Source organism: Gekko japonicus, unplaced genomic scaffold, assembly GCF_001447785.1.
Source record: "Gekko japonicus isolate JY-2015 unplaced genomic scaffold, Gekko_japonicus_V1.1 scaffold892, whole genome shotgun sequence".
Lineage (NCBI taxonomy): Eukaryota > Metazoa > Chordata > Lepidosauria > Squamata > Gekkonidae > Gekko > Gekko japonicus.
The window spans coordinates 615,288-638,272 of record NW_015174869.1 but is presented as its reverse complement, the minus strand read 5'-3'; the positions used below and the strand labels follow the sequence as shown (position 1 = coordinate 638,272).

Sequence of the window (22,985 nt, the reverse complement as noted above, 5' to 3'; positions counted from 1 at the left end):
AAAGTAAAATTGGAAGTCACAGCCGTTGTGCTACCATGCCGGCATGATATAGAAGTCGACTCAGAAGGCATTTAAATGCCTTCTGAGTTGACTTCCACAGACCAAACAACCCCCTGGAAAACCCTGGGTGGCCTGTGGAAACCAGGAGGGCACAAACCAGGCAAACGAACTATGAACCAGGCCCCGGTCCATGGAAACATTTGGTCCGTGGTCCAGTTCATGCCCATCCCTAATAGTGATCAATCATGAAAATATTTGGGTGCCCGAAGCACGTGAAGAGCAGTTGAAACAGTTCAGAGTGTTTCAGTTCAGAAACAAGAGTGTTTGGCTGGGACGTGACTAGGGAAGGGGAGTCATGGGGGGTGGGTTTGTTTTGTTTCCCTCCATGCTGTGAAGTGCAGAAACACAGGGGATGTGACACTGGACTCATTATAGACTCCTTAGACTCAACAGACAACTCTATCAGCAGTCTTCTTCAATAGGTGGGTGAGGACCAAACTCGCGTTGTGCTGCTGTTCCCACAGGTAGCTGAGGCCACAGCTTCTTGGGAATAGATGAAGGAGGTAGGAATGATCCTGAGGAAGCTGCTGGAACTGAGGCTGCTGTCCCAACAGAAATACCACTGCCTGCAAAGTGGATGCGTGCTGATATCTCCCATCACCTCTGGCTGCTATTAACTATTGGTATTTGGGCTTCTATTAAAGAGCTGCAGGCCAAATTTTCTAACAGTGCCTCTCAGAAGGATGCTAAAATTATGGATGTTCTGGAAAGGAAAGTGACGTGGGCACAGACTGGCAAAGCAAAAGGGAGTCTTGTGTCCAGTAGCACCTTAAAAACTACCAACATTTATTCCAGATAGATAGCCGTGTTGGTCTGAAGCAACCTTTAAGACCAGCAAAGTTTTATTCAAGGTGTGAGCTTTTGTGTGCATGCACATTTCTTCAGGTACATTGAAATGGAAGTTACCAGTCCATAAGTATAGGTAGAGGGTGAGCAGCAAATCAGCATACAACATAATGAAGATGCTGAACAGATGCAAGGACCAAACAGGAATAACAAGCTTAGTGTATATGGTCACCATTTGTTTGGATTTAATTCTGGAGAAAGCAGATAAATCAGAATTGGAGGTTGATTTGTAAATGTACCCTTAATAAGGATAGATTTACACATCAATCTCCAATTCTGATATATTTGTTTGCTTCCCCCAGAATTAAATCCAAACAAATGGTGACCATATTAAACTAAGCTTGTTATTCCTGTTTGGTCCTTGCATCTATTCAACATCATTATGTTGTATGCTGATTTGCTGCTCACCCTCTACCTATACTTATGGACTGGTAACTTCCATTTCAATGTATCTTATACCTTGAATAAAACTTTGTTGATAGGGATGCCAGCCTCCAGGTGGGAGATGGGGATCCCCAAGAATTACAGTTCATGGAGATTTGGGAATGGAGGACGGGGACCTCAGTGGGATGCAATGCCACAGAGCCCACCCTCCAAAGCATCCATTTTCTCCAGGGGAACTGCCTCTGTAGTCTGGAGATGGGCTGTAATTCCAAGGGATCCCCAGCTCCCACCTGGAGGCTGGCATCCCTATGTCTCATCCCCTGCCAGCAGCCGGCAGGACCTGGCAACTCCAGGTGCCCCTGAACTCGAACATTTATTCCAACATCTTGTTTGTAGCTTTGGGCGTCTAAATATATCTGCCAGTGGAATGTATGCTTCACGCATCCGACGAAGGGAGCTCTGAGTCACGCAAATGCACAGTGGGATGTATGTTGTGAGTCCTTCAATCGCGTCCGCCGGAAGGCTCCGGTTGTTGCCGTGTCTAAGTGAGAGCGGGAACCAGCAGAGGGCGCGTCCGGGCAGGCTGGTGGGCGGCTCCCGGCTCCTTCCCTTCCGGAGCAAGGCGCGCGGTCCGCGGAGAGGCCATGCCGCTGGACCACAGACGGGTGCCCGGCCCGGAGGAGTCGCAGGCGCCGCTGCTGTTCGTGCCCTCGGGAGCCAAGGAAAGCGAGCCGCCGCCGGCAGGGGCTGCACACCGGGACCCGACGGCGCTGCAGCCGCTGTTCGAGTTCCGGCGGGCGCCTTTCTCCGGGCGCGGAGCCCGCGGGCGGCCCAGCGACCGGGAGCCGGAGCTGAGCTTGGCGCTGCAAGAGGCGCTGGAGCCGGCCGTGCGCTTGGCGCGCTACCCGCGGGCGCAGGTGGACGTGAGCGCGCTGCTCCTGCAGGACGGCGGCTCGGCGTTGGCGGCCGCGCTGTGCGCCGCGGGCCTGGCCCTGGCCGACGCCGGCATCGAGCTCTACGACCTCGTGGTGGCCTGCGCGCTCTGCCGGGCGCCGTCGGAGGGCGAGTGGCTGCTGCAGCCCAGCGAGCCCGAGGAGCGCGCCGCCGCCGCCCGCCTCACCGTGGCGCTCCTGCCCTCGCTCAACCAGGTCTCGGGACTGCTGGGCAGCGGCGAGGGAGGCCCACCCGACAGCTGGGCGCAAGCCGTGCGCCTCGGCCTCGACGGCTGCCAGCGCCTCTACCCGCTGCTGCGCCAAAGCCTCCTGCGCGCGGTTAAGCGCAGAACCGCCGATACCCAAGAGCCGTCAGAGAGAGAGGAGGCGGTTGAGCCTCCTGTTGTTACCGCTTAAAACCAGATTGTGGTTTCCAGCTAAACGCTGCGCTGGTGTCCAGTGCCCATTAGGAGCGGCAGAGGCGCCCGCTTTCCAGCCATCTCCCTCTCTGGGAATCTGCTGTACCGAGGGATCCGTAATCCGAAGATCTGCAGCTCCGGTTTGGGGCACTGCTCCTTATCTGCTTTCTTTGCAAGCCCCCTTGCCGCCCAGCTTGTGACTTCTCCATGGGGAACCGACTACACATTTCCTCTGGCTGGTTATTGAATCCACTGGCATTCGCCTTTCACAGCAGGGCTGGCAACTCCAGAAAACTGCACTGAAGGACATTTGTGAACAGGTTTCAGAAATCCTTGTGAAAACCAGGAATAATGAATGGCGTCTCCTGCCATCTGTTGAAAAACCACTGGATACCTGTTGTTTTGTAGGTTGCTCCCATAGACTTAGGAGAAACGTGGAAGATCTTTTATTATTATTGTTATTATATATTTCTGTGATGCAATTAACATAATTGGTTGTTTGTAGCAGGCTGACTTCCAGCTTTTTTGTCTGAGCTTTTTGTTCTGAAATGCACATTTCATGGACTGACTCCTCCCCAGCTCCCTTCTCACTTGGTTGTGGTCTTTTAAATGTGATGCATTAAAAAGAATGTTGTTTTTTAAAAAATGCATTGATCAAAAGAATGGCGTGTGTGTGTTCTTCCTCTTACCTGAGATGAAGTCTCAGTAATTTCAAAAGAGTTTCTTCCCAACTAGTCATGGTTTGAGTTAAGGTGACAGTAAATTTGCAGAAATGTTTTACTTAAAAAAAAAATTCCTTGCTAAAAAGCAAGAAAAATGCCTACACTTTGGGGAGTTTCTTCTCAAGTAGGCAGTTAAACCAAGTTGCTTTTCCTTTTACTTTAAAAAAGCATTTTTGTTGTTGCAAACTGACTAACTGGTCTATGGAGTGGGTTATTTTGTAAGGGTTTTTTGGGTTCCCCACCCCCCAGACAAACGATAGAAATAATAAATTTCTGTAGTTGAAACGGTCACCTCCACTTGGTTACCTAGAACAAAACTGGGCTCCTTCCTGCAGAAGTGAAGTGCACACCAGTAAATGGTATAGAGTCATGTATGTGGCTTTAGCAGAGGCTGGTACCTAGCTTTAGGTTAAATGTGCAATAAGTATCTCTTACATGACTTCCAAGCACGTCCAGACTTGGGCCAGATTTACTAGAATCTGATTATCTTGTGGCTCTCGCAGCCATGTTTTGAGAATTTGTCATTCTGGAAAGAAAAGCAGGGTAGTTATGTTTTCCTTGTTTATCCAATATCAATATGCATCGTGTTTTACAGAGGCTGCAGCCTATCCCACCCCAAGGTGTGTACGTTCTACAATTGGTGCTTGGTAATGGAACCAAGAAAGTTGGGGATATCGGAAAGATTATGAGGGTTTTGTTCTACATAGCTAGGCTTAGTTTTGTTTGGGAGATTGATTTAGGGGTTGTGGGTGAGTTTAATAAGAGGCCTAGCCTGTGCTAATCTAATCCACAGTTTCTGGCTCTGATTTTCGTATTTCACTGTGGTGTTTTATATGGGGCTGAGAAATCGAAAGGGAGTCCATGTATGGAGGAAAATAATTATTTTTGTGTGCGGAGGAAGGGAGCACTGGTAAAGCACCCTGTAAAGTACTAGGGTTAGGAAGGGGGAGTGGTAAAAAGGTACTGGTAAGCCTAGCTGTGAGTGAACTGAATCCTCAGCACACTGAATTTGGCCTAGGATGTTTTTAATAGGGAATCAGTGTTCCCTCTAAGCTGAGTCAGTGTGAGCTAGCTCACAGTTTTTTAGCCTCCAGCTCACAGACTTTTTTTTAGCTCAGGAAGGATGGCTCCAGAGCAAACTAATGTATACAGCAACCAAATCACTCGCTCACAACTTTTAATGCCAGTAGCTCGCAAAGTAGAATTTTTGCTCACAAGACTCCACAGTGAGAGGGAACATTGATAGGGATACAATGCTCTCATGTGTATTAGCCAGGCAAGTGAGAGGGTACCTCCGTTGGGGGATTTTAGATGTCCCTAAGGGGTGGTTGAGGTTTTCTACATTTTTAATATTTTTAAAAGAACATTTTAAAATGGTTTGTGGCCGTAGGGCTGCCAAGTCTCGTTGAATCGCGGCGGGGGATCGTCATTCTTTACAGGAGCTCTGCCGCGGGGGACGGCAACAGGTATTGCACCGCCGTCGCCAGACTGTGACGCTATGCGTCGCTCTGGCAACGGGACTCCAATCAGCCCCGTTGCCAGAGCGACGCGTAGCGTCACATCCAATGTTCCCTCTAAGCTGCAGAGTCTCGTGAGCAAAAATTCTACTTTGTGAGCTACTGGCATTAAAGTTGTGAGCGAGCGATTTGTTTGCCGCATAAATTAGCTTGCTCTGGAGCAATCCTTCTTGAGCGAAGACAAAAATGTGTGAGCCAGAGGCTAAAAAACTGTGAGCTAGCTCACACTAACTCAGCTTAGAGGGAGCAGTGGTCACATCCTGGCGACGGCGGTGCAACGCCTGTTGCCATCCCCCGCAGCAGAGCTCCTGTAAAGAATGACGATTCCCCCACCGCGATTCAACGAGACTTGGCAGCCCTGTTTGTGGGTCAGGGGAGTAGGTCCCTGGACAGTGCTAGATAAACACAATGGGGGAACACTTCTAAAGCCATTACTTAGGCCAGGGCCAAGTTTGATGGGTCCCAGGCAGAGAGTTCTTGGGGCCCTCTCCTCTCCTCACCCCCAGGCCTTCCCCGCACACCTTCCTTCTTTCCCACCCATCTGCATTGGCCCCACTTGCCTGTGTGTGTGTTCTTCCCTTGCCCGCTTGTAAGCACTCCCACCACCGCCTGCACCGGCCGCAGTCCTTTCTCCAGTCACACTAGCAATGCGAACATTTGGAGCATGGGTGGTGGAGGAGCTGTAGCAAGTGGGGAGAGGGAAGGTGACAGTAGCCGGCTCTGGCAGCTGCCCCACCTCACAGTAGGCTGATGCTGACCCTGGCTGAGGATGAGGCCCTCTTTATCAAGATGGCTGCCCCCAGAACAGCCTTGCTAGGAAGCTTGTGGGTGGAGCATGTGGCAGACGCCACCTGTGAAGGGCTCTTACTACTGCTAGAGGAAGACGCGGCCCACCAGGCAGGCACGGAGCATTTAATATCAGGCCTTTGATCAGATCAAAAATACTTCCATCAGGTAGTCAGATAAAAGCACTCCTCCGTTTGTTGTTCAAGGACGATGCTATGAGGTGATTTTTTTTTTTTACAGTACCCTGCCGCCTACACGAGGCTGTTTTGGGTTTCACAGACTGGGATCAAATTATTGACCATCCTCCGTCTTAGCTAAGTTCTCTGTTTGGTCATTTAGCCTGTAGTTTTCGAGACACAGATCCTAGGAAGTAGCCAACCCCCAGGTCCGTGCAGGAGACTGAATAATTAAAATGTTTTTCACTATTGTAAGCCAGCATAGTGTAGTGGTTAAGAGAGCCAGTGTGGTGTAGTGTTTATGAGGAGTGGACTCTTTGACTTTGGGCCAGTCACAGTTCTCTCAGACTCTCTCAGCCCCACCTACCTCACAAGGTGCCTGTTGTGGGGGGAAGGAAGGGTAGGCAATTGTAAGCTGTTTTGAGACTCTAGGGTAGGGGAAAGGGGGGGTATGAAAACCAACTCTTCTTCTAGGCCTCCCTGAACCAGAAGGAAAGGCAGGATATAAATGTTTTAATAAATAAGACATGAAATGAGAATGCAAAGATCTCTGATCTGACAGAAGACAGTAAGATTAGTGGCTGTTCAGGATACTTAGCTGGTACACCTAAACAATACATCATAGCCATAGAAGACTGCAACTGCTTTTATTTCTGTTTAATGGTGGGCTGGTTTGGTTGCACAGTCCCATCGCCTGCTTTCCCCACCCTCTTCCCAGGTGAGCATATTTAAGTTTTCACAACAAAGAACACATTGCTTCCTCTCCTTCTTAACGTCCTATGAGTCTCTCTCTCTCTCTCTCTCCCTGTCTCTCTTCCAGAGCAGAGAAGGGTGCTGGTGAGGCTGGGCCGCAACCCTTGCTCTTTTCTCTGCACCAGCACTGAGTGTTGACGTAACTGACTGACCTGGCGCACCACTAGCTTGGAGGCATTGAAAGAAATACAAAACACAGGAAAGGGGATGCTGGGTAAGGGATGACGGTGCTTCGGGGTGCCTACTGGCTGCTCTCGGGGTCCAGCGTGTGATTCCTCGCCTGCAAAGAAACAAGATGCTGTTATTCACTCTTCGTTTCAGAAGTCATCGCTCTGGGCTTTATTAAACCACAGTTTGTAGACCGGAGTGCTTGCGGTGGGGAGGGATGGGCACCAGCGTGGTGTGGTGGTTATTCCCGCTAAGATCTGGAAAATCCCCAATCTGTCTTGGAAACTTGATGGGTGACCTTGGGCCAGTCACACACTGAGCCTAACAAGACGGTTGCAAGGATAAAACAGACGAAAGTGACGTAAGCCACTTTGGGTCCCGATTGGGGAGAGAGGCGGGATATCCAGGGGGGGGGGGTTGTTTTTGTTTTGGAAAGGTGCTGGACCTCAAGAGGGAACTGAATTTTTCAATCTGTATACTGAGAACTCATGAACTTTTAAACATTTTTAAAAGAATTTTGTCAAAGAGGTTCTGGAAATCCGTTCCAGCACATTCCCCCAGAAAAAAAGCCCTGGAAATAAATAATCTCAACGTTTCAAGTACCAAAGTGGTTTCCATTATATATCTTCCCCTTCCATAGACATGCAAAGAATTCCGTTCCCCGTGTTATGTTGAACTCCGTCTCTCAAGCAGGTTTGAACCCGGGGTTCTTCTAGATGCAACCTGCTCTCTAGGGTCCCCAACCAAATTGGGATCCAGAGAGGTAATTGCAAATGGAAGTCCAAACACCATCAGAAGGCTCTAGGTGAGTATGAAAGACTAAACACATAAGTGTTGTCAAGCCATAACTGACTTCTGGCAACCCCAGCAAGAGTCTTTCAAGGCAAGGGAGAAGCAGAGGTGGTCATTGTTCCCTCTAAGCTGGGTTAGTGTGAGCTAGCTCACAGTTTTTTAGCCTCCAGCTCACACATTTTTTGTCTTAGCTCAGGAAAGAGGGCTCCAGAGCAAACTAGTTTATGCAGTAGCCAAATCGCTCGCTCACAGCTTTAATGCCAGGAGCTCACAGTGTAGAATTTTTGCCCACAAGACTCCACAGCTTAGAGGGGGCATTGGAGGTGGTTTGCCACTGCCTTCCTCTGCAGAGCCTTCCTTGGTGGTCTCCCATCCAAGCACTGACCCTGCTTAGCTTCTAAGATCAAACAAGATTCGACTACGCTGTGATGCCTTCCCTCCCAATTCCACCCCTAGAAGTTTCAAATTTAGTTATGATGATTCTGGATTAGTAAACATTGGGAAAGGAAACTGAAAACTATTCTCTTAAGTAATTACAGTCCAACTCCTAACAAAGAGCTCCATTTCTTCCTTAAAAGCAAAAACCGGAAAACTTGTTCGTGTATCCCAGAGCATCTTTCTATTGATTGTAGAATCAAGGAAGACCTTGATTCTTACACTCCGCATACACACTGGGGCGCTGTGTGTATTTGACCAAAATCCTTCATAAACTCAAGAATTTGGAACGGTTTCAGCAAGGAAGCTGAAAGTGGTATCCTTGTTTAAAAATGGGGGTGGAGGTGGGACTGCCCACCATTGGGGACTTCTCTTGTACTTACGCAAAGGGTTTGCTTCAGCTGAGTTTTTGACCAGACTTTGTGCTTGGAGCCGTTACTTTCTGGCCCCTGGAAATGTGAGGCGCTGGGGTGCCCTTGGTAAAGATAGAGTTGTTAGGACGGATGAGTTTTTACTGCGGGGATACTACATGTCCACTACTGGGACCAGGTTGCTGGTTGTGGGCTTGCCTCTGAAGGGGTTCCCCCTTTGGGCGGCGGCTTTTTGCCTCTACATCTAGGGACAGAGCACAGCTAGACGGGCAGTGAAGACTCACGGATGTTACCTGCATGTCTTCTGATCTAGGATGACTGAGACGCTTCCCACTTATCCATATGAGCAAGGGAACATGGCCAAGCCAGCAACTCCATATGTGCAAGGGCTGATTGGGTGGTGCGGGTCAGGTGCCACGTGGCATGATGATGTCATATGTTGTGTTAAATTAGATGTGGGAAGGAAGGGAGGAGGGAATGGCTTGGAGCAGCAGCCCTTTCCGCGGTCCTTTTGGTTCATTATACATTTTCGGCATGGCCTTCAGCGTTCTACCCCATTCTCTGCCCCCGCCTGAGAGAAGAATTAGCAGCGTGGACAGTGTGGTGTAGTGGTTAGAATGTGAGACTGAGATTTGGGAGACCCAGGTTCAAATCCCCATGCTCTTCTTGGGGTACTCACTCTCTTCCCAACCTGGATAGCCCAGGCTAGCCCGATCACGGAAGCTAAGCAGGGTAAGCCCTGGCTAGTATTTGGACGGGAGACCGCCAAGGAATGCCAGGGGCATGACACAGAGGCAGGCAATGGGAAACCACCTCTGAAACGTCTCTTGCCTTAACAAGTCTAGCTCGCCACCTAGTGGTGCATAATGCTAAAAGAGCTAGAACCTCTGGCTGCCAGACAAGCTTAGGATCTCCTGGCTATACTACACACACTGCCATACGATAATTATATTAATAATTAGTCACTCTCTCAGCCTTCCTCACTTGAACACATAGAGCTCCTAGCTCTGGGTTGGGAAATAACTGGGGGGTTTGGGGGTGCAGCCTGGGGCAGGCAGGGTTTGGGGAGGGGAGGGACCTCAGCCTGGCACAGTGCCATAGAGTCCACCCTCCAAAGCAGCCATTTTCTCCAGGGGATCTGATCTCTGTTGTCTAGAGATCAGTTGTAAATTAGTGGGGGATCTCCAGGCCCCACCTGGAGGTTGGCAGCCCTATGAAGACATAAAACTGATTATTCTGAATCAGACTGTCGGTTAGCGTGGGAATAAAATGGAGGACAGGAGGACGAACGTAAGCCATTTTCGCTCCTCGTTGAAGAGAAAGGGGTATAAAGGCAGTACTTACGTTAAATAAATAAATAAAGGCTATTGTTACAGGAATAATGGCGGGGTTTGTTATGCTGTCGCAATTAAATGGAAAGATGCTGAGAGAGAGAATGCAGAAGTGCTGAAAAAGAGCATCTTTAGTTTAAACTGCATAGCAGCATGAGTCACGTAATTTGGTGCGGAAGCCGTGTTTCCACGCAGTTCTGGGTTTGCTTGTTTGTTCCTGCTGCACAGGGAAATGGAGCCTGTCTTTATCACCTTCGGGGATGTTTTAATACCACCCTCCCTCCCTCCCTCCCTGTGTACCCAGTGGAATTAGCACAGGGGAGGGAAGGGCATAGAGCTGTTTTGCCAGCTCCTAGATCCAAACTTCTTGGGGGTGGGGTGTACGTATGAGTGTGCTGGGGCACATAATGAGATGCAAAGCTGCCGGGCTAGCTTAATTAGACTCTGCATGCCTTTAATTTGTCTCAACTCGGGAGGAGCAGGCTCTCGGCTAATGGAATCATGGGGGGGTGGGCTCCACTCTGTTAGTTCCAAAGACATAATTTGCCCTTGGTTACTGTGGACTGGGCGGCAATCTATTTAGCCATGCTGGGAGGAAAGGACGAGAGGAAAGCGAGCTCACAAACATGCCCCCCCCCCCCCAAGCTGGCAGGAAGATAGTTTTTTTTGAAATGGGATGTTGGAGGAGAGTTTTACAGCTACTGCAGACCTCCGAAAAGACAAGTAAATGGTTTCTAGACTAAGTCAAGCCTGAACTTGAGAGCCAGTTTGGTGTAGTGGTTAGGAGCGCGGACTCTAATCTGGGAGATATGGGTTTGATTCCCCACTCCTCCGCATGGAGCTGCTGGTGTGGCCTTGGGTCAGTCACAAGTTCTCTCAGAGCTGTTCTCTCAAGGGCAGTTCTCAAGAGAGCTCTCTCAGCCCCACCTGCTTCACAGGGCGTCTGTTGTGGGGAGGGGAAGGGAAAGGAGATTGTAAGCTGTTCTGAGACTCCAAGTGAAGGGAGGGGGGTGTAAATCCAATCTCTTCTTCAACTATCCCTAGAAGCCAAAATGACTACACTGAGACTATCGTACTTTGGCAGCATTATGAGAAGACAAGTCGCTGGAAAAGCCCTGACTTGGATTGTCCAGGCAAGCCCGATCGTCAGATCTTGGAAGCTAAGCAGGGCCGACCCTGGCAAGTATTTGGATGGGAGACGTCCAAGGAATACCGGGGCTCGGGATGCGGAGGCAGGCTGTCGAGCCACCTCTCTGAAACATCCAAACCCCACTAGGGGCCACCAGAAGTCACCACAACTTCCAGGTATGCAGACACACACACACACAAATACCCCCACAAAAAAAGAGTCACTAGAAAAGACAATAAGGCTAGGAAAAGTTGAAGGCGGCAGGAAAAGAGGAAGATCCAATATGAGATGGATTGATTCAGTAAAAGAAGCCATGGCCCACAGTTTGCAAGATCCGAGATGGCTGTTAACGATGGGACGTTTTGGAGGACACGAAATATAGGGTCGCCATAAGTCAAAAGCAAGTTGACGGCATTTAACACACACACACGCACACCCTCCATAAGAGCCACAAAGGATCTAGGAGGATGGCAAATGTTCTGTGTGAGTGGGCAATTCTGTTCTGTGTGGGAATCTGACAGCCATAGATGTTCTGGTTAAGTTAGGCTGTGGTTTGATCTGGTGGCTATGTGGCTGATGGGGTTCATTGTGTCTGCACGGTAGAGCACAGAATATCATCACGGCACCTGGTTCTGGAGATACTCGGCATGCTTGAAGTTCCATGAGAGAGAGAGAAAAACAGCAGTTCTAACTGTCCTGTCTATCTTTGCAGTTTCATTCTGGCTGTGCAAAGCCTGGAGTCATCTCCTTACCGCCTCCTCAGTGTCTGTGCTCTCATCGGCACTGTCGAGCTCCTGCGTAGCGGTGTGTCCATCATTCGCTGCACTCTCCTTCTTCCGGGGTGTATCCCCTGCTGCGTACGAGGACTCCCCACCAGAGAGGTTTTTCTTCTTCCCGTCCTTGGAGCCTGTGGAAGGAAAGCAGTTCAGAAGTGGGACACAGGAAGCTGTCTCATACTGAATCAGGCTATCGGGCCATCAAGGTCAGTACTGTCTACTCAGACTGGCAGCACCTCTCCAGGATTTCCAGCAGAGGTCTTTCACATCGCCTGAGAGCCAGTTTGGTTAGGAGCGCGGACTCTAATCTGGGAGAACTGGGTTTGATTCCCCACTCCTCCACATGCAGCTGCTGGGTGACCTTGGGCAAGCCACAGTTCTCTCGGAGCTGTTCTCTCAAGGGCAGTTCTCTCAAAGCTCTCTCAGCTCCACCTACCTCACAGGGTGTCTGTTGTGGGGAGAGGAAGGGAAGGAGATTGTAAGCCGCTCTGAGACTCCAAGTGAAGGGTGGGGTATAAATGCAATCTCCTCTTCTTCTTCTTCTGCCTCATCCTTTAAACTGGAGGTTGTCTATATATCAAGAGCCACAGTCATGTGACAGGGTGTTGCTGTGGCACAGGGCAGACTGTGATTCAAAACTTCCCTCAGTCATGAACAATGTTCCCTCTAAGCTGTGGAGTCTTGTGAGCTGCTGGCATTAAAGTTGTGAGCGGGAGATGTGGCTACTGCATCAATCAGTTTGCTCTGGAGCCCTCCTTCCTGAGCTAAGAGAAAAATGTGTGAGCTGGAGGCTAAAAAACTGTGGGCTAGCTCACACTAACTCAGCTTAGAGGGAACACTGGTCATGAATCTGGCTGAGGGAGGGGCCATGGCTCAGTGGTAGAACATTTGCTTGGCATGCAGGAGGTCCCAAGTTCAATCCCCGGCATTGCCAGTTGAACCAGGCAGTAGGTGATGTGGAAGACCTCCACATGAGACCCCCAGAGAGCCGCTGCCAACCAGAGTAGACAATACTGACCTTGCTAGACCAAGGGATCTGACTCAGCATAGCATAGCAACATCATGTCTTCAAGTTCACTAGATGACTTTGGGCCGATCTGTCTCTCAACCTAATTTACCACATAAGGCTGTTGTGAAGATAAGATGGAGAAAATTATCTGTGTCATCCTGCAAGGTAGGCCTTTGTACACTGCCTTGAGTCGCCACAGTTGGTGGGGAAGGTGGAATAAAAACATTTAAACACATCAATAAAATGTTGATTTCCTTGAAAGAAGGGCATGATAAAAACATAACAGATATTATTGATGGTCGGCATTTACTCTGCCCAAAAGCAGGATTTGTCTGCTACAGAATTGCCCCAAATCTTGATTTAACTGGATATTTCTAAACTAAGTTCCATAACTTTCTTGCATATTGGAAAGATTCTGACCACCTGCTGTATTTGTGTCTGTGACACGGAGTCATTTTGTATACTCTCTTATGGACAACACTGCATCCTTTCCACCACGACGTGTAACTGGCTAGTTTTCTCTCTTTTTTCACCTTCTGTTGCTATTCCCACACTGTAAACAGTTAGATTGCAATCTCTCTGGAGCAGGGACTTTATTTGTTATTATTATTTTGCATATGTTATTCTGTAAAGCGTAAAGCGTCAGGTATATATATATATACATAATGACTCAAGGCAGATTATGAAATATGATTAAAAACAAAAGAAGAGGAGGAGAAGGTGCTGGTGCAGGAGATTGGATTTATACCCTGTCCACTACCCGAAGTTGTCTCAGAGCGGCTTCTAATCTCCTATAACGGAAGGGAGGAGGAGGTGGAGATTGGATTTACACCCCGCCCTTCACTACCCAAAGTTGTCTCAGAGCGGCTTTTAATCTCCTTTCCCTTCCCCTCCCCACAACAGACACCCTGTGAGGTAGGTGGGGCTGAGAGAGATCGCTTGAGAACTAGCCTAGAGAGAACAGCTCTGAGAGAACTTATGACTGACCCAAGGTCACACCAGCAGCTGCATGTGGAGGAGTGGGGAATCAAACCCGTTTCTCCCAGATTAGAGTCTGTGCTCCTAACCACTATACCAAACTGGCTCTCTTGATTAAAAACAATTCTCTCAAACCACAAAGATCTCTAAGTGGGGCTGGGATTGAAGAATTGGAAAAATAATGCAAGCAAATACAAAACAGTACCGTACTGAAGAGAGTGTTACAAAGGTAGAAGACACTGAATTGCTTTAAAGAGAATGAACACTGCAGTCGCACACTCCTGGCTTCTTAAATGCATGCAGACCACCACCTCACCTGTTGGATGTTCCCGCCTTTGATCCATCCGGTCCAGGCTGTCCAGTAAACTGTCCACCTGGGCTTTGATCTGGCTTAGTTCCCCTTTGATGGAATGTAGCTCCTCTGCTCGCACTGCAAGGAAAGAATGGCACAGGAGGGTACAGTTTATGTTACTGTCACTCTGCAGAGGCCCGGGGGGTGGGAGGGACGCTATAGAGTTGTGCCCGCGGTTCATTCGTCTGTCGTGGAAGGGGAACTTGTGAACCACAGACACGTGTGTGTCCCACAACTGACTTCTTAAAAAAGGCAAAAAGTAGCCTAAGGAGGGTGCAACTTTGAGCTAAGGGTATGTGTGTGTGGGTGTCCCGTAAGGTCCCAGATAGTATGTTTTGTAAGAGTAAACACCCATCTGAGATGCTGCAGGGATGAAAGAAGAAATGGTAGGGGTGTTTCAGCTTGGGCAGTTAACTCTTTACGTCCCCCCCTACTGTCCCATAGTCAAATGCCAGCTTCCCAAGATGGCTTTTAATTTTTAAAAAACATCAGAGCTTCATGACCTTTCCCCCCCCCTTCTTTTCATATGTGCATGTGTGTGCATGCATGACTGTGTGTGCACCTGGAAGACATGGCAACCTCTGGTGACTGACCCCTTCTAGAGGATATTCAGAGAGGTGGCTGAATAAAGCCTGTACCTACCTCCCACCTCGGGTGTTTCAAAAGAGGTATCCCATCCAAGTACTTAGCCAGAGTCGACCCTGCTTAGCTTCCAAGATCTGATGAGATTGGGCTTGCCTGGGCTATCCAGGTCAGGGCAGAGCTTCCTGACTTTTAAATGGCATGCATATCCAGCTCCTGGTGCTCCCTCTAAGCTGTGGAGTCTTCTGAGCAATTGTGAGCTACTGGCATTAAAGTTGTGAGCAAGCAATTTGGCGACCGCATAAATCAGTTTGCTCTGGACTAAGCTTCCTGAGCTAAGAGAAAAATGTGTGAGCGGGAGGCTAAAGAACTGTGAGCTAGCTCACACTAACTCAGCTTAGAAGAAGAAGAAGAAGAAGAGATTGGATTTATACCACGCCCTTCACTTGGAGTCTCAGAGCGGCTTACAAACTCCTTTCCCTTCCCCTCCCCACAACAGACACCCTGTGAGGTGGGTGGGGCTGAGAGAACTCTGACACAAACTGCTCTTTTTCAAGGACAGCTGTGCCAGAGCTTGTGACTGACCCAAGGTCACATCAGCAGGTGCAAGTGGGGGAGTGGGGAATCAAACCCGGTTCTCCCAGATTAGAGTCCGCACACTTAACTACTACACCAAACTGGCTTAGAGGAAACACTGCCTGAGACTAGTGTAAAAAACTGGTACACTCCAAACTTCTGATTACTACTGCATCTCCTAGTTGATTCAGACAGCATCTCATTAATAGGCGCTCAATTTCCTACTCTATCTCACGTCTGTAACTCAGTATGGACCATGTGCGGTACCCCTCATCCTGATTCTTATTTGGTCTCCTCTCCACTCTTGAAGGCTTTTTCCTCCCTTCTCTCAGAAAAGACAGACTGCATGCTCACAGTTACGTTCAATAAGCAACTGGAATGTTTGTGGACATTCCATGTCACCTAACCAAGTCCGCCCAATCTGTGCCAGAGGCTTTCGCTGCCGCAAGCAAACCGCAACAGAGACGGGGTGTGACAGGATGCAACAAAGAGCACTCGTGCCGAGCAGACTAACAGTGATGATGTCCAAGTGGAAGGGGGACCTTGATGTCAAAGCCCTTCTCCAGAGTCTTTCCCCCAAAACACTCACACTTTGTACGGCCTGCCATGGAGTTGCCGCTGCTTTTCAACCCTGTGTGAGGGCCCTTGCCCCCAGCCCCTAGGTGGCTTCGCTTGGTCTTGACAGGGATGTGACTGATAAGAGGAGGGATCTTCTGGTATTCATAGACTCTACAGAGGAGAAGAGGGAGAGAGGCCATTTCGACAATTCCTCCAATACGGCACCTCAGATTCAAGGAGGGGGTACATACTGAGGCCTAGGCATGTGTAAAATTACACCCCCTTTCCCTGTAATAACACTGCAAAGAATAAGAAAGAGTAGACATTGAGGGAGGGAGACCAAAAGACTAAACCTACCTGTATGGGAAATCCTCTTTGTAGACCTCATACTCCAGATCGCTGCTGCTGAAAAAGGGGAAAGAATGCAGGTAATTCAAGGCAAACTCCTTGCAAGTTTTCTAAAACCGGTCACCCTGTCACTCCCCAAATGGTACCAGCCTATATAGTAAAGAACTCCTTGCATGTGGAAGAGGAGGAGATTGGATTTATATCCTGCCCTTCACCCAGAGTGGCTTACAATCTCCCTTCCCTTCCCCACAACAGACACCCTGTGAGGTAGGTGGGGTTGAGAGAGCTCTGAGAGAACTGCCCTTTCATGGACAGCTCTTGTCAGAACTATGGCTTGCCCAAGGTCATCCAGCCAGGTGCAAGTGGAGGAGTGGAGAATCAAACCCGGTTCTCCCAGATTGGAGTCCACGCACTTAACCACTACACCAAACTGGAGCTACCTTATACGATGGCCAAACTTCAGCCCATCTAGTTCAGTGTTGTCTACGGTAACTGGTGATGGCTCCCCAGGGTCCTGGGCAGAGAAGGGTCTTCCCATGCGACTGCTACCCGAGAACTTTTTAATTGGAGATGGCAGGGTTTGAATGGGGGGGACCTGCCATGTGCGAGACGTCTTCAACCTGTGGACTGCGACTCTCTCCCAAAAGAGGCACACACTAATGTATAAGTTCTGCTAGGCTTTTTCGGCATACATGCTCCCTTTCTTTTCTCAAACGGGCCCAAAGTGACAACCTCAGTGCAAATTCCTTACATGTATCCCAAGTTTTTAACCTCTGGATCAGAAACACCTAAGGCCACACTTTGGTCCCTGCCACATGGCAGGGGAAAAAGCGCCCAAAGCACGGCTTTTAAAAGCCGCACGGAATTAGAGACGCCGCGGCGGGATCCCACGGATCCCCTGAGCCACGGCGCTGTTGCTCCCCGGCACGATCAGCTGCCGGGGAGAAAGCGATGGTGGGAAGGGGAGGCTGGCGAACTGCACATGCTCACACTCAATCAATCAATCAATAAATAAACCTTTAATAGCATGCACATGCTCACACATGCGCAGTTCGGCCAGGAGCCGGGGATGCACCGGCGCAAGGACGCGCCGGCGATTCCACGGCCGGGCTTGAGGCGCTCTTCTCCGAAGAACCACCTAGGTAGGTGGTTCTTTTTTGGTGCGGGGTTTTGGGTGGGAGGGACGGATCGGGGACGGACAGGCAACGATTCCCAGATGTTGCCGTGGGATCGCGCCCGTTTGCTCCGCCCCCGAACCGTCCCTCTCCCGGCCCAAATCCACTCGTGTGACCGGGGCCTCTGTTTTTCAAATCAAGGAAAGGTTATAAAAGCAGAACGAATCCTTTCTCATTTGGAACAGGTAAACCTTGTGGGTAGAAGGGAGCAGATTGCATATGGCAAATAAAGTGATATCAAATCAGGCAACCTCCACAGTTCAGGTTTGGGGCATTTGTGTGTTATCTTTTCTGATTCAGTTTGTATTTGAGGCTAAATCTGTCCTGGAATACCCGGGGAGATTAAAAAGAACGGGAGTCCTGGAATCCAATGATAAGGAGGTTAGCCCACAAGAACTGCGTGTGAACGGAAAGGTTCCTCAGGACTCCTCAGATGTTAACGTGGCAGGTGCTTTCTTTTTGAGACTTTTGGGTGAAGCTGCTTTGGGTTTCAGCAAAGAATCCTGCCCCTGCAGGAGCGGAGCGGGCCCTGTCACTCCGCTGATCTCCCGTTAGAGATTTCTGAAGTTAAATTTCACGGTCGGTAGTTCCGGCACACAAAGTGTCTGCCCCTCAGATCCGAATGTAGGAGCTGTCTGCAGGAGTGCCTCCCTTGAAGGATGCGGACGTGCCTGTCACAACTCATGAGAGAGAGGAGATTTGGGGAAAGAACAGAAAGAAGGTTCTGGAGATATACTTGTGGGCTGACCTGGTACTGGGCAAGGGTAGCTGACAGTGGGGAAAGAATGGGGCTTTAATATCCATGTAGAAGCAGAGGGGGGGGGTTGTGACAGGTTACGCAGCAAACAGCACCTGCTAACATGCCCTTTTCTGCACAACTGTTAAGAGGGTTCAGGACTCCCCTCCTCTGCATTTGATGTACTGGTTTGATTTGGTTCCCTAGGAAACGAGCTAGCCCAGGGCCTGTCCTGAAATGAGCTTGAATGCTGCAAGGGACAGAGTCCGCTCTACCCTGCTGTTCCTATTTCCACACCATACATTTCACCAAAAAGAAAAGGGAAAAGGCCACCCCATCGCCCAGAAATGTGCTCAGAGTTTGGGGGGGACAAAGGCACTTTTGAGGAAGCCACATTCCCTCCATCTTTTGTTGGGTTGTGTGTTCAGGTTAAGGGTTTTTTTAAAAAAAAATTCTATCCATGGAGCCGGAAAGTGATTGTCATCCCACAGGGGAGTGCGTGGGAGTTGAGTCGCCAGACATATGCTTGGAATGTTTCGCGGAATAATTGAAATTTTTTTCAGCTTCACTTCCTCCCGGAAGCCTCTCCCCCCCAGTGTGACTTTCTGCCATCAATCTCTGGCGCTTACGTGCTGATGCCAAAAAGAGAAGAGTTTGCCTAGCTTTCTCCACTCAGCAGTCGTCGTGGTGAAATACCCCTGCCGCAGTGCAGTGAACACTTTGGATTGTGCCTTCATCCTGTCCGCACTGGCTCCCTTGATTATTGTTTAAAACTTTACATCAGGGAACGGTGCTGACGAATCTGTCGTTTGGAGAGTTGGCAAGTCCTTTTTTGGCCCTTTCTGCTCCACAAGGTCAAAATGATCCTGACATGGCTGAAGGTCCCACGCTAACTGGTAAACATTGTGTGTGCCATCTAAGTTTTAATTTTTATTTATTTAATTCATTTATACCCCATCTTTCTCCCCTAATGGGGACCCAAGGTGGCTTACATAGAGAAGAAGAAGAAGAGAAGAGATTGGATTTTTGGATTTATACCACGTCCTTCACTACCCAAAGGAGTCTCAGAGCGGCTTACAATCTCCTTCCCCTTCCCCTCCCCTCCCCACAACAGACACCTTGTGAGGTAGGTGGGGCTGAGAGAGCTCTTGACAGAAACTGCTCTTTTTTCAAGAACAGCTCTTATCAGAACTATGGCTTGCCCAAGGTCATCCAGCCAGGTGCAAGTGGAGGAGTGGGGAATCAAGCTCGGTTCTCCCAGATTAGAGTCCACGCACTTAACCACTACACCAAACTGGCTCTCCTCTCCTCTGTTTCTCCTCTCCTCTGTTTTATCATCACAACATCTCTGTGAGTTAGTCTGGGCTTCTCTGGTGTTGAAGAGCTATCAGCAATCCAAGTAACCTGGCTGAGTGAGACAGACAGACGAATGTTCTGTCTCGGTATGTGCCGTCTCCATAATAGCCAGTGTTTCTGTGGGATCGTGCAATCCACATGATTTTTGGTACCAGGAAGGGGGCAAAATTCAGAATTCTGAGCATTCCACTACAGGAAACCAAAACAACAAAGCAGGTTTTAGTCTTGATAACCGCATGAACAGACTTTGAAAATGCTTGGCAATTTGGTACCAGGAAGGTGTGCAAAATTCACGATTCTGAGCATTCCGCTATAATAAAAACAAAACAACAAAGCAATTTTTTAGTCCTGATAACCACATGAATAGTCTTTGAAAGTGCTTTGGAAATGCTTGGCAAAATCTCAAAAACGCGAATGGCGTTTCTAGCGGGATTTCCAACGGGTGGGCACAGATCTTTGCCCCTTCCTGACTGGCGAGAGCAGAATAAATTTTGCCAAATGTACGCCAACGCTTACTTGCATCATTTATCCAGGCCAGAGAATTCTAGTGGGTTTATGTCCGCTCATGATTATTTTGGGAGCCAGAACATACACGGCACTCTGCTTGGGGCATGTTTTTCTCTGAGTCACATCCCTACTTCCTCTGCTCCGGCAGACCAGAGAGTCCGAGGGCCGCTTCTGGAAGAGCAGCTGTGTTTAGTCGATAGTGGCACAAAAGCAGAAACGCAGACATCAAGTTAAGAGGCGAAACAATTTATTGCAGCATGGGCTCTTGTAGACAAGAGCCTGGGAGAGGAAGCAGCACACTGGACAGACAAGGCTGGGGGGGGGATTGCGTATGAACGTTCCTGCCATCATAAATTCTATTTTCCATGTTGCTCTTTCACAGGCTTTATTGTATGCCTGGGAAGCGGCCAGCTCTTCAGCAGTGCCAAATCCGTGCTGCACCCAAACAGTTGCAAATGGAAAGGGAGACCTGAAGGCTTCGGAATGTTTGGTATGTTACCTCCTGAGATGGGTAGCTGTGGACTGCAGGACAAAGAGACCTGTGGTATGTTGGGGGGGATTTAACAATGGCTCATGCCGGGCCGGCAATAGCAACAGTCCTCCTTTTAAAGGCACGTCTAGGCAGCACGCTGGCAGGCGCGGGGGAGAGCTGAAGCCAGGAATTTGGGAAAAGCTGCTGCAGCATGGCTATTGTTTTCCCCTGGAAGTTATTTTGGGATTCTTTGTTCAGTCCCTTTGTTTTCCAAGTTTCCATCTGTTAGGTCGCTGCTTTCTTTCTTTCACAGGGCCAGTTAGAACTCTAAAGCAGCTGTTCAGCACCTGAGAGACCCTTTTGAGCATTTCCCCCCAACATTCATTTTACTGCCCCCCATCAGACCAGTTTAGGTGTGGTCGCATTCAGTGTTCCCTCTATGCTGAGTTATCCGTGTGAGCTAGCTCACAGGTTTTTAGCCTCCGGCTCACACATTTCTGTCTTAGTTCAGGAAGGATGGCTCCAGAGCAAACTAATTTGTGCAGTCGCCAAATCGCTCGCTCACAACTTTCATGCCAGCAGCTCACAAAGTGGAATATCTGCTCAGAAGACTCCACAGCTTGGAGGGAGCATTACTCGCATTATGATCTTATGTTGCTTTGACAGTCATTCCGTCTGCCCAGGAAACTCTGGGAAACACAGTGGTGCGGGGAAGTGTCTCTGACAAAGAGTTCTCAGTGCCCTCGCTAAACTACAGTTCCCAGGAGCCTTTGGGGCAGCCCTGTGGCCGGAAATGTTTTCATGGGGGGGCCAAGAGAAGGCAGTTTAGCACTGTGACTTATTTAATTAATGAAGCTAATTCTATTGCTGAGACTAATTTAATTACTTGAGGTTAGAGTCGCTCCGGCCCAGCCCTTGCCTGCTCCAGCCAGTCCCAGAGGAAAAGGAACGGAGGAGAGTTGCTCCTTCCCTGCCCGCTCTCGCTTGTTCGTTCACTCTGCCAGGTGGGTGTCAGCCAGTCAACCAGCCGCTCTCGCTGCTTCCCTCCCAACCAGTAGCCTCAGGTTCTCTCCACCTCCCAGGGGAGGGGAGAAGGGGGCAGGGCACATTTGGGAGGGGGCGTAGCCCTCCCATGCCTCCTGGGCTATGGGCCTGCTTTTGGGGGGGGGAGCTGTGACAGATAAATTATATAAAACTGGTATGAATTAATAGCATAGAGATGGCTGGTTGTGCAGCAAGAACCACTGAGACTTGGAAGGGAGAGGAGAATCTAGAAGATGACCAAAACAGTCACTTGGTAGGACCGTGACCCAAAGAGCAGCCCTATGAAGAACCTTCTCCAGTCTTAGGGAAGCCATAAGGATGCCTGGCTAACTAGGCTGCTTGAGGCATGAAGCTCAGGGCAGCAACCATGGCTTCCAGACCTCTTTTCCGATTTTTTAAAAGACAATTGTGTGACTTCGGCCAAGTTAAGAGAGCGTGACTGGCCTAAGGTTATCCAGTAAGCTTTATGGCAGAATGGAGTTTTGAACCCAGGACACCAAGGTCCTAGTCCTTCCCCTGCGTTGCACTGGCTTTCTGCCACTCCTTGGACGAGGTCCAGAGCGGCCCAGGCGGCATCGCCTTCGGAAGTCCCTGCAAATGGCTTTATCACAGAAGAAGCTGATTGTTTCCAAGTGACCTTTTGCTTTCTACAGTTAAGGATAAAAGGTAAAGGTAAAGGTTCCCTTGCTCGAAAGCCAGTCAAGTCCGACTCTAGGGTTGCGGTGCTCATCTCCGTTTCAAAGCCGAAGAGCCAGCGCTGTCCGAAGACGTTTCCGTGGTCATGTGGCCGGCATGACTAAACACCAAGGCGTACGGAACGCTGTTACCTTCCCACCGAAGTGGTACCTATTTATCTACTTGCAATTTCTTGCTTTCGAACTGCTAGGTTGGCAGGAGCTGGAACTAGAGACAGGAGCTCACTCCATCATGCGGCAACTCGGGTCTCGAACTGCTGAACTACTGACCTTCCACAGCCTGCAGTTCAGCGTCTTAACCACTTGAGCCACCACAGCTCCCACAGTTAAGGATAGTTAAAATGGCCATGCTCCTCTAACTGGACACATAGATAAATAAGCAACTGAAACTGTTTTCATTCACTTTGCTTCCATTCCAGGAAACCTTGGCCTGCTACGTCTGTGCCCATTAGGCTGCCTTGGAAAGAAGCAGAGGCAGACGGCATTGCGCCTGCATTTGTTTATTTATCTCCCGCTTGTCTCCCCAGTCAGGACTCAAAGCAGCTCAGAACATCATTCTCCCCTCCTCTGTATTCTCACAACAACAACTTTGTGAGGTAGGTCAGGCTGAGAGTCTGTGACAGGCCCAAGGTCACCCAAGCAACCTTCCGTGGAAAAAGTGAGGATTCAAACCCAGATCTCCCAGGTCTTAGTCCAACACTTTATCTACTACACTGCACCAGCTCTTAACCCTACTATTGGGGACCTTCCTACTAGGTGGCTGCTCCTTGAACTTCTGCCTTTCTATCTAAAGCCGTTTCCTAGAGTGTGAAAGTGAGGATTCAAACCCAGATCTCCCAGGATCTTAGTCCAACACTTTATCCACTACACTGCACCGGCTCTTCCCTACTATTGGGGACCCTCCTACTAGCTGGCTGCTCCTTGGACTTCTGCCTTTCTATCTAAAACCGTTTCCTAGAGTGTGCTTTTCATTCCCAGCTCCCAAGCCTGTTTGGTGTAG

General features: G+C 49.3%; 2 protein-coding genes across 3 annotated transcripts in view; one reads left to right on the top strand and one right to left on the bottom strand.

Moving 5' to 3' along the window:
* The first annotated feature begins 1,917 nt into the window (after window positions 1-1,917).
* Window positions 1,918-3,222, top strand: EXOSC6 (exosome component 6). The gene has a single exon (XM_015424787.1). The coding sequence runs from the start codon at window positions 1,935-1,937 to the stop codon at window positions 2,637-2,639; it is 705 nt and encodes a 234-aa protein (XP_015280273.1). The 5' UTR covers window positions 1,918-1,934; the 3' UTR covers window positions 2,640-3,222.
* Window positions 3,223-6,453: 3,231 nt separating this feature from the next.
* LOC107121793 (RNA-binding Raly-like protein) overlaps window positions 6,454-22,985 on the bottom strand; it is a 28,489-nt gene continuing 11,957 nt past the window's right edge. The window contains exons 3-7 of one of the 2 annotated variants that reach the window (XM_015424786.1): window positions 16,010-16,054; window positions 15,684-15,823; window positions 13,901-14,014; window positions 11,574-11,728; window positions 6,454-6,875 (exon numbers count right to left, since the gene is read on the bottom strand). In XM_015424786.1, coding sequence (XP_015280272.1) covers window positions 6,837-6,875; window positions 11,574-11,728; window positions 13,901-14,014; window positions 15,684-15,823; window positions 16,010-16,054 — 493 coding nt within the window. In that variant the 3' untranslated portion in view covers window positions 6,454-6,836. Of the gene's footprint in view, window positions 6,876-11,573; window positions 11,729-13,900; window positions 14,015-15,683; window positions 15,824-16,009; window positions 16,058-22,985 lie in introns of both variants that reach the window. The other variant, XM_015424785.1, reaches the window with a different exon arrangement.